At 42.8% G+C, this 16,053-nt stretch overlaps 1 protein-coding gene across 15 annotated transcripts in view; it reads left to right on the forward strand.

The window, feature by feature from the left end:
• Window positions 1–16,053, forward strand: part of Tulp4 (tubby like protein 4) — a 134,385-nt gene that overhangs the window by 61,636 nt on the left and 56,696 nt on the right. For all 15 annotated transcript variants that reach the window (XM_030250031.1, XM_030250033.1, XM_030250034.1 and 12 more), the window contains one exon: window positions 8,941–9,069. In XM_030250031.1, coding sequence (XP_030105891.1) covers window positions 8,941–9,069 — 129 coding nt within the window. The remainder of the gene's footprint in view (window positions 1–8,940; window positions 9,070–16,053) is intronic.

Below are 16,053 nucleotides of genomic sequence, written 5' to 3' on the forward strand. Positions count from 1 at the left end.
ACTTAAGTTAGCAGAAATGTGCTGATGGTGTCCTAGAGCAGACAGAAAACTCATCCACACCCAGGATGAAGATGTCAGGGTCCACATGACAGAGTAGCTCAAGGCCTGGGGATGCAGAAGAACGCTAACAGTGACTGATTATCAGGACAGACCAGTGACTAACAGTGACTGACTGTGAGGACAGACCGGAGCCTGGTGTTGGGGTTCCGCATGTCAGCACTGTGGGTTCATGGTCTACTTGCCTCAGCCTTCCTCCATGGCTAGGAGGATGCTTGCTCAATGCTATTCCCAGATAAGAATTTTACTTTTAGCATAAGGACTTCAAGCCTGTTAGTTTACTTATAAAAATGCATCTCTCTCTCTCTCTCTCTCTCTCTCTCTCTCTCTCTCTCTCTCTCTCTCTCTCTTTCTCTCTCTCTCTCATTAGTACACATTTCACTTTGCTTGTATAAGCTCATCCTTGCTTCATAGCCCAGGCCCCCAGCTCGCCAGTGTTAGCTTCCCTGCTGCTGGCTTGTAGAATGTACAACCATACCCAGGAAGGTCCTTTTCAGAATTCTTTAATTATTCTAAATTTTTATCCCCTCACCAAATTAATCTTACCATCAGAAATGATAACATACAGCTCAGCTTATAGCAGAAAAAGCTCAAAACACACCATATAATATCTTGGTTGTAAGTATTACGGTAAATTAGCTAAAATATTACCCCAGATGTTTTAAGTCTGAGGCTAGAGAGTTGGCTTAGTAGTGAAGAGCCAGTTCTAGCTGTTTGTTTAACTTTGACCTGGATTTGATTCCCAGAACCCACAGGACAGCTCATAACTGTCTATAACTCCAGTTCTAGGGGATGCAACTCTTCTGGCCTCTACAGGCAGCGGATATGCATGTGGTATACAGACATACGCAGGCAAAACCACTCATGCACATAAAACAATGAAATACAATTTATTGATGGTAAGTTTCATGATTCTCTTTGGGTTGCTATTAACAAAACACCTGACAGTAGGTTATGAGGAAAAGAATTGTTTTAGCTCACAGTTGTGGAGATCTGGGAGCAGTTGTCAGCACCTGCTCAGCTTCTGGTGAGGCTGTTAGGGTGGTTCAGTTTGTGAGGGAGAAGCTGAAAGGGCAAACAGACCCGGGCAGAAACTCAGTGTGCAGAAAAGGTGGAAGAGAGGTTGGAACAGCTTCTCACAGCTGACTGTTACCATAACCAGCCCAGTATTGAAGAGAAAGAATTCCCAGTCTCTTTTCAAGACTGCAACAGTGCTCTGTAGCTTCTCTGAGGGTCACATTTTAATATGACCTTTGATAGGGCCAACCCAAATTCAGAATCAGTTGGAGTCTTGTATCACTACAGTAGCAGCTCAGATGAAAAGGTGCGTTTGTCTCTCAGAGCCCTCTGCAGGTTCTGGAAGGATCTTGGTTTTCCCCTTTAGAGCAGTCACCAGCAGTAGAAGAATGGAGGTCCCCAGGACCTGCCTGCAGCTTGGTGCTCTGCAGATGGGTTGTCATGGTACGTTCTATCAACACCTGGATGGAACTAGACATTTCTCCTCATGGCGATCAAGACTGCCTGACAGCCTGAAACAGTGGGTGTCCATACAAATCTGAGTGTGTTTACTATTTCTAGGGTTTAGTCTATTTTTTCCATTTTATTTTCTTCAAAACTTTTCTTTGATACATAATACCTATACAATTTTGCTTACTGGGGATGTTCTATGGTTTGATGTTTTTACACTTTTCTTAGTTCTCCTGGATCTGATTTGAAAAAATTATAGGGAGAGGCAGGAGACTGCTAAGGACCATGGGCTCTCTTGTTTTAGACTTCACATATGGCACCACCACTGAGTTGAGACTTCAAATTATGAAATCTTTGCATGCCTTAGTTTTTGTATCACTAAAAGCAAGGCAAATTGTAATTATTATTGGCGAGAACCCCTGCAGTTAACTGAGAAATTGTATATAATGTTGTTAGTAGAGAAGCAAGCAAAGTATCGGCACCCACTGCATGGTAGCTGTGGTTATAATCGTTACAGTAGTCCCTGTCACATAACATCCAGAACTAGGTCCCTTTGTGTTTGTCCTACTCTCTGCTGACCTCATCTTCATCCTCATTGAGGAATTTTGGCCAGAGTCACTCTTGATTTCAGCAGTAGATAATACAGTGAAATTACATAGAACTTAGTTGTCCATGTTTTATACAGAATTGTACATGTTCTTTGGGCCAGAGTTCCATCTGAATATCCCCAATGAGTACTGTGATGAGCAATTTGTGTTTTTATTTCAAGTGCAGTATTTTACTTGAAGGGATGTACACAGAACTCATGAATATGAAATCAGACTTCCAAAAATACAGAAAAAGTATAATCTAGCTGTTTCTGATTTATATGTAATTATATAAAACGATGGGATTTAACACATTGTTTTGGCTGATCATCTTGCCGTACTCTTCACTCTGTGCTCCATTTCCTTCCCTCGCCACTTGGATTCTTCCATTCCTAGTAGCTCCCTTTCTGCTTTCATGGCACGTGGCTTCGGTTACCCCAACCCCTGCCTCCTTAAAACCCTTTTCTCCACCATTGCATACACTAGCAAGATTTTATTGAAAGGACGCAGATGTAGCTGTCTCTTGTGAGACTATGCCGGGGCCCAGCAAACACAGAAGTGGATGCTCACAGTCAGCTAATGGATGGATCATAGGGCTCCCAATGGAGGAGCTAGAGAAAGTAGCCAAGGAGCTAAAGGGATCTGCAACCCTATAGGTGGAACAACATTATGAGCTAACCAGTACCCCGGAGCTCTTGACTCTAGCTGCATATATATCAAAAGATGGCCTAGTCGGCCATCACTGGAAAGAGAGGCCCATTGGACTTGCAAACTTTATATGCCCCAGTACAGGGGAATACCAGGGCCAAAAAGGGGGAGTGGGTGGGCAGGGGAGTGGGGGTGGGTGGATATGGGGGACTTTTGGTATAGCATTGGAAATGTAAATGAGTTAAATACCTAATAAAAAATGGAAAAAAAAAAAGAAATTAAAAATAGAAAAATGAGATAAAAAAAAAAAAAGATTTAAGAAAACTAAAAAAAAAAAAAAAAAACCCTTTTCTCTTATGGTCTCTGGCCTACTGTCATGACCTGTACCCACACTCAAGCCCACATACATAAAAAAAAATCTAAAAGCTGGTATTCACATACGCGAGAGGACAAGCATATTTGTCTTTTTGTGTAGAAGTTTGTTCAATATAATAATTTGAGATTCATTTTTCCTCCAGCTTTTTAGATTTCCCTTTTCTCTGCAACTGAATGAGGCTTCAAGAGTGTGTGCCATGTTTTCATGATCCATTCCATCTGCTTATAGACATCTAGGCTGATTCCATTTCCTTGCTGTTGTGAACAGAGCATCAGTTCACATGGAAGTGTGAGTGCCTGCGGTAGTACTTTGGTTACATTCTCAGGGCCAGCGGCACAGCCGGGCTCCGTGTTAGCGGTCTCCATAGGTTCTGCGTCAGGTTCTGACCCTCCGCTGTGAGTGCTAGTCTTCCCTCGTGTCTTCTCCAGCGTTTGCTGCCATTTCTTTTCCATTTTTTTTTTAAATTACTATATTTTTTGTTTGTTTATTTATTGTGCTTGTAAGCACACACGTGCTCCCATGAATGGCATAGTTGGAATGTGGGGTTCAGAGGACAGCTTGCAGAAGTCAGTTCTCTTCTATGTGCGTGTCAGGGGTCAAGCTTGGCTCAGCAGGTTTTGCAGCAAGTCCTTTACCAGCTGAGACCTCTTGCTGGCCAGTGGTTTCTGCAGTCTAAAACTGCACGCAGAGTCTTACCTATGCCTCTGGTTGACGTGTAGCTGCAGAGACTGTCTCTGTTTTGAAGTGTTGCACCATGCAGAAGCTTTTTATTTTCATGGACTCTCATCTGTCAGGTTTTGAGTTACTTTTGGGTTATTGGAGCCCTAGTCAGAAAGTTCTTGCCTATGCCTGTGTCTTGAAGTATTTTCTCTAGCAGGTTCAACATTTCAGGTTTTATATTCTGTCTTTGATGCATTTGAATTGATTCTTGTACAGGGTAAGAGATATAAATCTACCTTATTCTTCTGCAGCTGGATATCAAGTTTAGCCAGCACCATTTATTGAATAGACTTATTTTTTTCTCCCAGTGTATATCTTTGACATCTTGGTCAAAAGTTAGGTGGCTGTAACTGTTGGAGTTTAATTTGGGGTCTTTCTGTTTCTGGGCCAGCCTCATGCTGTCTTTTTCATTGTAGCTCTGTTGTGTAACTTGTGGTCAGGATGTAAATACCTTTAAGGTTGTTGGTTCTGATTAGAACTTTGACTGTGGATGGATTTTTCTGTTGCTGTATAGATGTTAGTTGTTGTTTTTGATTTAAGTTCTGTGAAGAATGTTATTGGAATTTTGATGGGAATTGCATTGAATCTGCTGATTTCTCTTGTTAATATTGCCATTTCCATGATGATAGTTAAAATAACTATCATGGCTTATGTAGTTGGACTTGCTGTTGTTTCACTTAATAAATTATAGAATTAGATGAATTGGGTGGTGATTATCACAGGATTGTTTGTTATAAGGCTTTTTAAAAAAAATTGTTCAAATTGTGTTCTTCTTAGATTAAAGGTAAAGTCCCTGAACCCTGGTAATGCGGTCGCTCCCTGATGTGTCATTTCCTGTGGGCACGCCCACCGTTTGGAGGGTGCTGCTTCAGAGGCCCAGCATTGGCACTAATTGGCACTTACTTTGCTTTCCCTAGAAGTAATTCTATTAGAGGAAGTGAACCAGCATGCTTGCACCTCAGCTTAGAATCCGAATATGCTTCCAGAGGTCCTGTCCTGTGCTTTTATTCTGACTTTAATAATTTCAATAAATATTTGTTAGCTGCCATGCTATAAAACGGTAGGCTGCATCTTATACGAGACAGCCATAGGTTTTTCTTTTTGAATACTCAAAGGCATGAATTAAAACTTAGCTCACTTTTTCCCCCTCCCAGATGAATGCAGCCTTCAGCTAACACCCTAGCTGGGGGAGGCTTTTGGTGCACAGACTGAATGAATCCTGTTCCCTTTAGAAGGGCAGGAAAGCTGTGGCTAGGATGCCTAGGTGGATCCATAGCACCTAACTACACAATCTGGGCAGCTGAGATCCCAGCTGACCCTGTCTGGTAATTCCTCAACACTCTGGTATGTCCTAAGGCTGCCAAGCAGGCTGGCAGGCTGTAGAGAGCAGGAAATAAGCTACTGGGAGATAAGGCAGGCAGCTGTGCAGTGCAGACAGGAGAGGAAATGAGAGTGAACCAGCCAAGCAAACACCAGCCCTTCCACTTCAGTTTTAAACCGAGAATCAATGGCAAAGTCTCCTGCTTCCACTCTGAGTTACCACCTACTCAGCCGTGCCAATTAGAACTTGGGGTAAAGAAGCTTGCTAGGACCACATTTCCAATTACTGTCACATCTCAATTCAGAATTCCAGAAGGATCAAACTGAGTCAAGAGTGCATTGTTTACCCAACAGTAGCAACTGTGTTATCTTAAAATAAAAAAATCTGGGGCTGTAGAGATGGTTCTGCTCTTCCAGAGGAACTGAGTTCAATTCCCAGCAACCACATGGTGACTCACAGCCATCTGATTCCCTGTTCTGGTATTTGCGAAGACAGAAAACTTGGTGTGCGTGTGTGTGTGTGTGTGTGTGTGTGTGTGTGTGTGTGTGTGTAAGAGCGGGGGTGAAGAATAAATATTTTTTAAAAACATAAATCTTACTTTAACATTAGATAATTTTAAATAGGTTTTGCCTCTGCTCGGTTATGTTTGTGTCATTCTATGACTTTAGATTATTTCCACAAAGAGGTGTTTTCTTGATGGTAACTAAATATGTTATACATGGCAGTGGCAGCTAGTGGTAAAAGCGTGCATTTTGTAGAAGCCTTACAGTAGATGAATGCTCACCATGCTCACCTAGGGAAATGATTTAAAACTGACCATTCATGAATACGGTGTTCCTGTTTATCACACTCCACTCCTTGGTAGCCATTTTGCAATGGGTGTGGGCTCCTGGGGGTAAAGCCTGTCAACTAGAGACCAACTTAGAGCCCACATACTCGTGTATTGCCGTGCTCAGGCCGGATCACTGTCAGATCTAAGAAGCAAGGACATTGGGCTTTCTTTATTAACTGTTAGGAAGTTCTGAATTTTATGCATCCAGATATCAAAGACTTAAGTTGTTGATTTTTTTAAAAAAAATCAAATGAATTAAACAAACAAATAAACTAGGTTTACATGAGTAAATCTTACTTTGTTGCTCTCTTGTCCATACCTGTGATGGTCCCCTCCTCATATCTGTTTGATAAACGAATTCTTTGGGGCTAAAGATGTCTAATTTCTTTCTTTGGCATCTAACAGTGTTTGGTTCATCTTAAACATACAGGCAGTATTGTTAAAATGCCGTTGGGAGTTTGAAATAATTTTTAATACTTTTATAGTTCAAAGTTATAATTTAAACATTTATTTGTTTATTTATTTATTATAAGTACACTGTCACTGTCTTCAGACACATCAGAAGAGGGCATCAGATCTCATTACAGATGGTTATGAGCCACCATGTGGTTGCTGGGATTTGAACTCACGACCTTTGGAAAAGCAGTCAGTGCTCTTAACCACTGAGCCATCTCTCCAGCCCCAAAGATATAATTTAATAATGATTAAAGCTTCCAACTACATATTATTTTAGAATATGCTAAAAATAGCTGGTCATTTTGAAGATGTTCTCAGCAGCACAGATCCTGCATAATAGTCACAGCACAATATGGCAATGACAAACATGCAGAGCTGGCCACAGCAAGTCTCAGCACAGGCTGGGTGGGGCTACATGGGGAGTTGTTAATGTCTGCAGTCTTGGAAGTTGACTGTAGCGAGGTAAGCCATTAACTGGGTTAGCTTAAAGGTTGCCAGGGTTCAAAAGATGACAGTGTGATGGCTTTTGTTTTGTTTTGTTTTGTTTTGTTTTTTTGTTAGTGAGGGAAAGATCTTTTCCTCTTAAAAATTTCTGAGGTAAGTTAACCATGCTCAGCTCAAGGCAAAGTAAGTCAGACTATTCTTTGGGGCCTTTTAATTATTTTGTGCCCTGAAAACACATATAAAAACCTCCAGATCAGGTGTGCCCACGGCATAGTTTTGAGAAGTTATGTGGTTTGTGTATTGTTGCTCTCTAAGGAAGCATTACAGCCTGGCATGAAGTGGGTCTGGCATTGGAGGAGGTTCATTAGCCCTTAGGTTTATTTCCACTGCAGAGCCTAGGTTAGAACTTGGGAACATTTATAGTGGTGCTGCCTTATGAGTTTTTAGACAGAATGCTGGGGAGAAAGAAGCACTCATGTCTTAACTGGAGTGATCTTGCTGATCAGTGACAATCCTCTACTGACACACAACACCTCTGATATTCGTGTGTCTGTGGGTAGTCTCGGTTCCAAGCTTAACTCTGAGCACACTGAAGGTGGTGGAAGTGATCCATAGCTTCCACCTGAGTGTTAGGCACAAAGCAGGCGTATAACAATGATGCTGACTCCGTCCCAGTCACCAGGATAAGGCAAGTGAGAAGAGTCTTAGGGGACACTCACTGTGGTGACCCTTGAGATACTGGTTTCATGGCTCAGACTCTTAAGACTAGGCAGGTACTCACTGCTGCATAGGTGTTCCTGACACTTTTAATTGGGGCTCCTAGACTTGCCAAGTGCTTATTACACAGACTCACAAACCACCTGACAGACTTCTTCCCATTTTTTTTTTTTAAAAAAAGTATTTTTGTGTGTTTATGATGAGGAGAGCACACATGCTACATGTGTGTGGAAGTCAGAGGACAGATTTGGTTGGTTCCCTCTATACATCCTTTACTCAGGTTGCAGGGATCAAACTTGAGTTGCCAGGCTTGAAGTAAGCATCTTTACCCTCTGGGCCATCTTGCTATCCCCAGACTTTCTACCTTTCTGGATTGTTTTGTTTTTTTTAATTAAAACATTAGGATATTAATTTTTATGAAAGGAATTAAGTTCCCATACTCATAAAATTAGAAGCTGTTTTAGAAACTGTTCTATTGCCATGAAGAGACGCCATGGCCAAGGCAACTATTTATAAAAGAAAGCATTTACTTTGGGGCTTGCTTATGGCTTCAGAGACTTATTAGTCCATTGTCCTCATCATGGTAAGGAACAAGGAACCAGTGCTGTACCTGATTTGTAGGCAGAGAGAGGAACACTGGGCCTGGTGTGGGCTTTTAAAGCCTCAAATCCCGCCTCCAGTGACATGTCCTCTAACAAGGCCACACCTATTTCAATCAGTCCTTCTAATCTTTTCAAATAGTGCCATGCCCTGGTGAGTAACCATCAAATACATGAGCCTATGGGGGGTGTCCTCATTCAACTACCTCATGAAGCTTATACCTTTATATTTTCTCTCAGATAAATCAAAAGCAACTTAAATCTTTCAACTGTGTTTTTGACATTTGCTCTGTTTAGATGCTGAGCTGTTCAAAAATAAGATAGTTCAGAAAAGAGAAAATTAAGACTCATCTTTTCTTTTTCCTGTACTAAACAAATACCAAGTTTCAAAAGTGAGAATTTTGTGAAAGCCATTTCTCCACAGCACAAGACCAGAAAATGAGAGATCTTTGCACACCTATGAGAGGCAGGTGCTGGGTTCAGGTGGGACTCCGTTTTCATATCAGTGTACATGGTTCATTGTTTGCCCAGGTGTCTGCTGTCTTCTAGGAGTTGCCAGGTATATCTGGATTCATATGGGCTTCGCCTGGTCCCCCTACTGGTTCCACAGTCTCTCCCATCCTTTTCCTATTTAGTTCTGGGATCTGAATACTTTAAGGAAATGAAGTTGACCAGTTGTTTTCTTTATTGTGGTTAACATCTTCTAATTTTTCTAGGTTGTGCTGGTGAGATGGAATGAGCCATACCAGAAACTGGCCACATGTGATGCAGACGGAGGAATCTTTGTGTGGATTCAATATGAAGGCAGGTGGTCTGTGGAACTGGTCAATGACCGTGGGGCTCAGGTAAGTGGATGGCAGGCCTCTTCCAATGAAACAGTGCTGCTTAGAGGCCACATGCTGAGTCCCAGAGCAAATGGAGTGAATAGCCTTGGTCTGTGCTGAAACTTTTTTGTGTGTATGAAGTAAAGGAGAAATAAGTTAGATCTTTCTCTAAAGAAAGCTTTTCCTGAGAAGGGTAAAAAGTGGGTGTGGCCTTTTGGGGAGGAATTGTCTCATGGGAGGTAGGATTTGAGGTTTCAAAAGCCCACCTAGCTGGGCAGTGGTGGCACACGCCTTTAATCCCAGCACTCGGGAGGCAGAGGCAGGCAGATTTCTGAGTTCGAGGCCAGCCTGCTCTACAAAGTGAGTTCCAGGACAGCCAGGGTTATTCAGAGAAACCCTGTCTCAAAGAAAAAAAAATATGCCCACCTAATTTTAATTTTACCCAAATTTGTAGGCCAAGAGAGAGACCCTGGACTTGAGATGGGCCTGAACCCTCAAGGCCCCATCCCCAACCCCCAGTGACAAACTTCCTTTACTGAGATCACACTTCCTCCTGATCCTTTCAAATGGTGCCACTCCCTGGTGACTAAGCATTGAAATATATGAATCTATGGGACCCTTTTATTCAAGCCACCATAGCATATGTCCATTTCTTCTGCCCCGTCTTTCTCAGTCATGATTTAAAGTGCTTGGCATTCTGATTTGGAAGGCACAGCTCATCAGCAGTAGTTGTTTTTTTTTTAAAAGAGTCCTATGGGTACTGTAGGGATGGCTCAGTGGTTAAGAGTACTTGCTTGTGTTGCAGAAGACTTGAGTTTGATTCTCAGTATCCACATGGCGATTCACAACCATCTGTGTAATTCCACTTCTAGGAGCCCAATACCCTTTTCTGGTCTTTGTAAGCACTTGGCATGCATACATACTTTCAGGCAAAAAACTAACCCATTAAAAGCAAGAATCCTCTACTTTAGCTAGATGGATATTTACAGCACCAAAGAGATCCAATAAGCAACTTTGGAAAGGGATCGATCTCACAGAATTCATAAAGAGTTGCTCCCTCCACACCTGACACTTGACTTTGGGGATGCCATATGGCTACTGTTCTGAGTCTGAGGCAGTAGCTCTGTGAGAATCCACAGGGCACATGTAGTGACAGCTGCTAAGTGTAAGCAGTGTCTTAGAGACAGGGTCATTGCTGACACCTTATTATAGGTGACAAAACAGGTGCCCAGAACTACCTTGCATTTAGAAGTCAAGGGTTGAGCTCTGACCTATGCTGTCTGACTGCAGAGCTCATGCCCTTCCTTGGCCTTGTAGAGCAACATGATTTTCAGACTGCTACAGTTGTAGTTTTCCTTCAAACAGCCGATTGGTGTCCCAGGGCAGGTACCATCCCTTCTTTTTACTCTGAGGCGTGATGGAGGCAGATGTGGCTTTATCAGGGTCAGGGGATCGCATTGTGCATCACCTACTAAATGAATACATTCTCACACGGACAAGAATGTTCTGTTTTCACAAAGGCAGTGCTGACATCCTACGTGATCTTCGGCCTAATCAATACTAACAATAATATCTTAATGCCTTGGAATTTTATGTCATGTGGATGGTCTCTATCTTTCAAACATTAGAAGCTCATAGCTTAAGTAGTAGGTGAGAACAGAGTAGATAGAAGTGTACAGTTACAATAGCCACAGGGAAATAGTTAAAACTGTGCAAGAACCTTCCTCAGCAGCTCTGTGAGAACAAGAGCTGCCTTTGATGAGTGTCATTAAACACAAAACAGGAGGAGTACCAGACAGCACAACCTCACCCTGGAGAGTAGGAGCTGAGGGCAAGCCAGATCAGTCCAAGGTCCAGTTCTGTAGCAGGAAGTCCCTGGCGTGTTTTCTAAGAGTAAAGACATAATATATCAGAAAGGAGCTGAAGATAACAGTGGGTGGCCAAACTAACTGAGACCAGAAAAGAGCAATAAAACTCTCTGCTTGGTGAGTGGACTCTGAGGGACAATCATAGAGACCAGCACAGGAATGCCCACGGAAGCACGGGAGTGCCCACGGAAGCAAAGGGGTGGGCACGGAAGCAAGGGGGTGCCCACTGAAGCACCTCATAGGGCCTAATTGAGCATGGAGCTATTGCTCCAGTACCTGCCTGCAGGTTACCATGCTGCCTGCTAGAGTGACCCCAGCTAAGTGCTTCCCTTCATAGGAGTGGCCTTGGTAGTAATAACTAAGACATATGCCTTAAGTGGCTTTATTTCATGTTTTTGTCTCTTACACGTCACAGGAACTGTATTCTAAAAATTTGCTGTTCTCAATAGAAGAGAAAAAAAATCCAGGTCAAGATGTTCAATAACTTGCCCAAGAAGGTGTTAAATTGAGAATTCAAATCCATTTTCCTTCTAAAACATTGTGCCACATTGTTTCTAGACAAAGGAAAAAATGACCCAGACCAGAAAACAAAACAAAAAACAAAAAACTCCTCCAAACTAGCCTGTTTCTCTTTGGAAAAAAAATCTATGTGTTGATATTTTATCCCCAGCTGCCCAGACTTTATTATTGTTTGAAAGGCACACCCTACCAGCCAAGCAGCCGCCCCACCACAGGGGCTCCCAGCACTGCCCTTTCTCAGCAGGGGCCCACACTCCAGTCAGTTCCCTGGCAGCTCCATCTGGCAGCTGTGCCATTGATAACCTGTCACATCAGTCCACGTCTCTTTTTTCTATAGAGAGTTTAGAACAGCGCACATGTGAGAAACAGGAAAGGTAGAGGGATGTGAGTCCTGGGGACAGGTGAGCTGACGTGTACCACAGAACATCTGGCAGCACTCAAGAGTTCACAGGGCCTGTGCCTGCAGCTGCTATTGTAGTACTTACTATAGCTTGTGACACAGTTGTCGTTTTTCTCTTCTTTTTCTGTTCAAAACTGGTTCTTCAAACCTTAGAACCTACTGAGCAGATGCTATTATTAAATACTGACATTTGGAAGAGTCATGTTGACTTTTGATAATATTGGTTTTTCAGCTATTGGATGGATCACAGGGCCCCAATGGAGGAGCTAGAGAAAGTACCCAAGGAGCTAAAGGGAACTGCAACCCTACAGGTGGAACAACATTATGAACTAACCAGTACCCCAGAGCTCTTGACTCTAGCTGCATATGTATCAAAAGATAGCCTAGTCGGCCATCACTGGAAAGAGAGGCCCATTGGACTTGCAAACTTTATATGCCCCAGTACAGGGGAACGCCAGGGCCAAAAAGGGGGAGTGGGTGGGTAGGGGAGTGGGGGGGGGTGCGTATGGGGGACTTTTGGGATAGCATTGGGAAATGTAAATGAGGAAAATACCTAATTAAATTAAAAAAAAAAGCCACACACAGATGATGCTGATTACTGAAGCACACAGCGTGGACTTATTAGTATACTTGGAAAGTGTCTGGGGGAAAAAGCAGCTCTGCAGCTTGGAGGAGCGTCCTGGAAGCCAGCTCAAAGACAAGCATTACTGTTTTCTATGGAGGAACAAAGAATCCTTGCTTAGAGCATGCAATTTGTCACAAAGTCATAAAGCATTTGACAAAGGCTAAGTAATGTCCTAGCAGGTTCTTTTTCAGGAAACGATCACAAGGCCATTATGTCAAAATGGGTGTGGGACTGTGGGTGCCTTCTTTTACAGTGTGAGTCACCGGGGATGGCTGTGCCAGGCACATCATCTGAGAGGGTCTGATGAAAAGCTGCTCCAGTCACTGGGGTGGCCAAAATGCTGCTCAGCCTCAAGCAATTCAAGAACGCTCTTTAGTAAATAGAGCTGGCATCTCTCTGCAATTTTAAAGCAGTCCCCCAAAGACATGCATCTGCTCTTCTTTCCTAGCATTTAGTACTTGTTTTCTTTATTTCTCCAGTGTGGGGAGAGGGAGACTGACAGGCAGGCAGGCAGGCAGGCAGGCACATGTGCACACACTCTTGTGTGCAAACACACACACACACACACACACACACGTTGTAGTGGTGGCAGTGAGTTAGAGTTGCTGGAACTGACTCGTGGAAGTACACTCTTAGCCCTTGGTCCTTTCAGACAGGGCCTGTCTAAGTATGCATAGGTTCTGCTGACTCGAACTCATGATCTTCCTGCTTCTGCCGAGCAGGTACCATGGATTCTTACCACCCTGTGCTAAAATAGGAAAGTCAGTCAATTCATCTGAGCGTCATATATTACCTTTTCTGTGAGATCGCCAGAAGCTCTTGTTTCTTGAGGTAAAGCTAATACAGCAAAGGAAGTGACAGTCTTTTGAGTGAGAGATGTTTGCAAACTATACATCTGACAAGAGGTTAATATTTAGAATCACAAGGAATACAACAGCAAAACAAACAAAACCTAAGATGATCCAATTAAAAACTGGACAATAGACCTAAATAGATATTTCTCAGAAGAAAACATACAGTAGACATCAGGTGTATGAAGAAATGTTGAAAATTAGTGGTCATCATGGAAAATGCACATCACAAGCACAGTGAGATGCCATCTTCTGATGAGGAGTCTACTGTCAAAGAGACAAGTTGGTGCTAGTGAGAACATGCACACTGTGCTGTCCACCGTCAACTTGACACAGACTCCTCCATGAGATCCAGCTGTAGGGCAATTCTTAATTGGTGAACAATAGGAGAGGGCCAAGCTCATTGTGTGTGGTGCCATTCCTGGGCTGGTGGTCCTGGGTTCTATAAGATAGCAACTCAAATAGCAGTTTCCGTAACCAAGTGCTCCAGCATTCTGTGCCGTGTTCCCGTGTTCCCGTGTTCCTGTGCATGCTGAAGGGCAGTAGTAGAGGAGAGGACGAGTCTGGTTTATAGTGATTATTTCTGCAGCAGAAGAAAGCTTTGCCTGTGCAGTAAGAACACTTCAGTTTGTAACATAAAGCAGTCTCAAACGTGAGTGCAGATGCTTCAGGAAGCATGCATTGATAGCACATGGCATGACTGGCTGTGCACACTTCAAGTGTGTATATTACATGTGCAGAGCCAAGACTACAGGGACGACCTTCCATGCAGCATAGGCAGGCTCTGGCAGGAATGCCAGGGTCCTGTCATGTGTCTGATTTTGGATTAGTTTTTGTCACTGCATACTCAGAAACTTTGTATTCCTGCCAGAAAGTTTACAAACCTTATATTCTATTATGTGGCCACATATGGGATTATGAGTCAGTTTAAGATGCTGAATAGAGTAATTATAAATAATATAATATATAATATAATAATGTTATTGTCACTGCAACACATACATGATGACTAAAAGAGAACTTGGTGTCTTTTCAGTACTAAGGAGTAATGCATTGTTAAAGGGACAGACACGGAGGAGGAGGATTAGAGACAGACATGGAAGGAGGGTTAGAGACAGACACGAAGGAGGAGGAGGGTTAGAGACAGACACAGAGGAAGAGGAGGGTTAGAGACAGACATGGAAGCAAGGGTTACTGCTGTCTCTGAGAAGTTTCTTTTTCTTTTTTTTTTTTAAGATTTATTTATTATTATTCATTAGTACCCCATAGCTGTCTTCAAATGACCCAGAAGAGGGCATCAGATCTCATTACGGATGGTTGTGAGCCACCATGTGGTTGCTGGGATTTGAACTCAGGACCTTCGAAAGAGCAGTCAGTGCTCTTAACTGCTGAGCCATCTTACCAGCCCCGAGAAGTTTCTTTTCACTGGCTGTGTGCTTTAGCTTTCTGAGATGCTGCTGCTGCTCCTCCTCTTCCTCCTCCTTCCCCTTCTCCTCCTCCTCTCCCTCCTCCTCCCTCTTTTAATAATTGTTTCATGATACATAGTCAAAAATATATGTAAATAATAGCATGATCTTTGGGGAAAATATTACCTTTATCACCCAGTAACATGCTATCTATGGAAACTTCATGCTCTTAAGAGAAACTGGATTATGGAATTGGATGGACATGATGTGAAGCCAAAATTCTGAGTTTTCTACAGCAACATCCGTCATTCACTGGTGACGGGTAACAGCTGTTGAGGGCCTCTCCCACCAGTCAGTGCCATTGTCACTATAGACACGGCCTGGCTGCTGTCTGTCTCAGCCATGCTGAAAACAGTGGAAAGGGCTTTTTCTTCGCTATTCTGTTTGTTTTCTTGTTTCTTGAAATGTGATATATATTTAGCAGTGTCACAAAATTTTAAAAGAATATTTTCAAGTATATGAAACAGTAAAGATTATGATTAGTGTTTTATGTGTGAGAGAGAAAGGTTAAAGAGAAACACAGTACTACAAACTAAAAAGTAAATTAAGGTGGTAGAGACAGAACCAAATATAGCAGAGAACAGAATAAATATTAACGGATTAGGTTCAATTAAAGGATGATTGGACAGATTCTCTATTTAAAATTTGGATAGGGGTGCAGAGATGATATAGTTGGTAAAGTGCGTCACAGGAAAGACAAGGACCTGGGTTTTATCTTAGGCACCAGTGTTACTAAATCCCATTGATCAGGGCATGGTGGTTCACCCTTACAATGTCAGCACTTCAGGCAACAGGCTGGTCTACATCTGCCAGCTTACTCGGTAAGCTCTGTCTCACAAACTCCCCCAAAGCCCTGCATATTTGAAAAACATTAAGTCTATGTTAAATAGCTTCTAGGCTATGAATAAATTATTGAATATCTGTCAATTCCTGAATCTGCAGATAGTGGTGGCACACAGGCACACATTTAATCTCAGCATGGTAGAGGCAGAGGCAGGCAAATCTCTGTCTACAGAGTGAGTTCTAGCATAGCCCAGACTAAACAGAGAAACCCTGTTTTAGAAAAAAGGAAGGAAGGATGAGAGAGGAAGAAAGAAAGGAAGGAAGGAAGGCGGGCGGATGGGCAAGAGAGACGTGGGGAGAGAATCAAATCCTGGGGGCTAGAGTAATGCCTCTGTGGTCACCAAATTCAGAGGACGTTTGTTTAGCCCCCCAGTGTCCATCAATAACACGCAGCTCACAACTGCCTGTGACGCCAGGCCCAGGGGCGGGGGCT

This window comes from Mus musculus, chromosome 17, assembly GCF_000001635.26.
Source record: "Mus musculus strain C57BL/6J chromosome 17, GRCm38.p6 C57BL/6J".
Classification (NCBI taxonomy): Eukaryota; Metazoa; Chordata; class Mammalia; order Rodentia; family Muridae; genus Mus; species Mus musculus.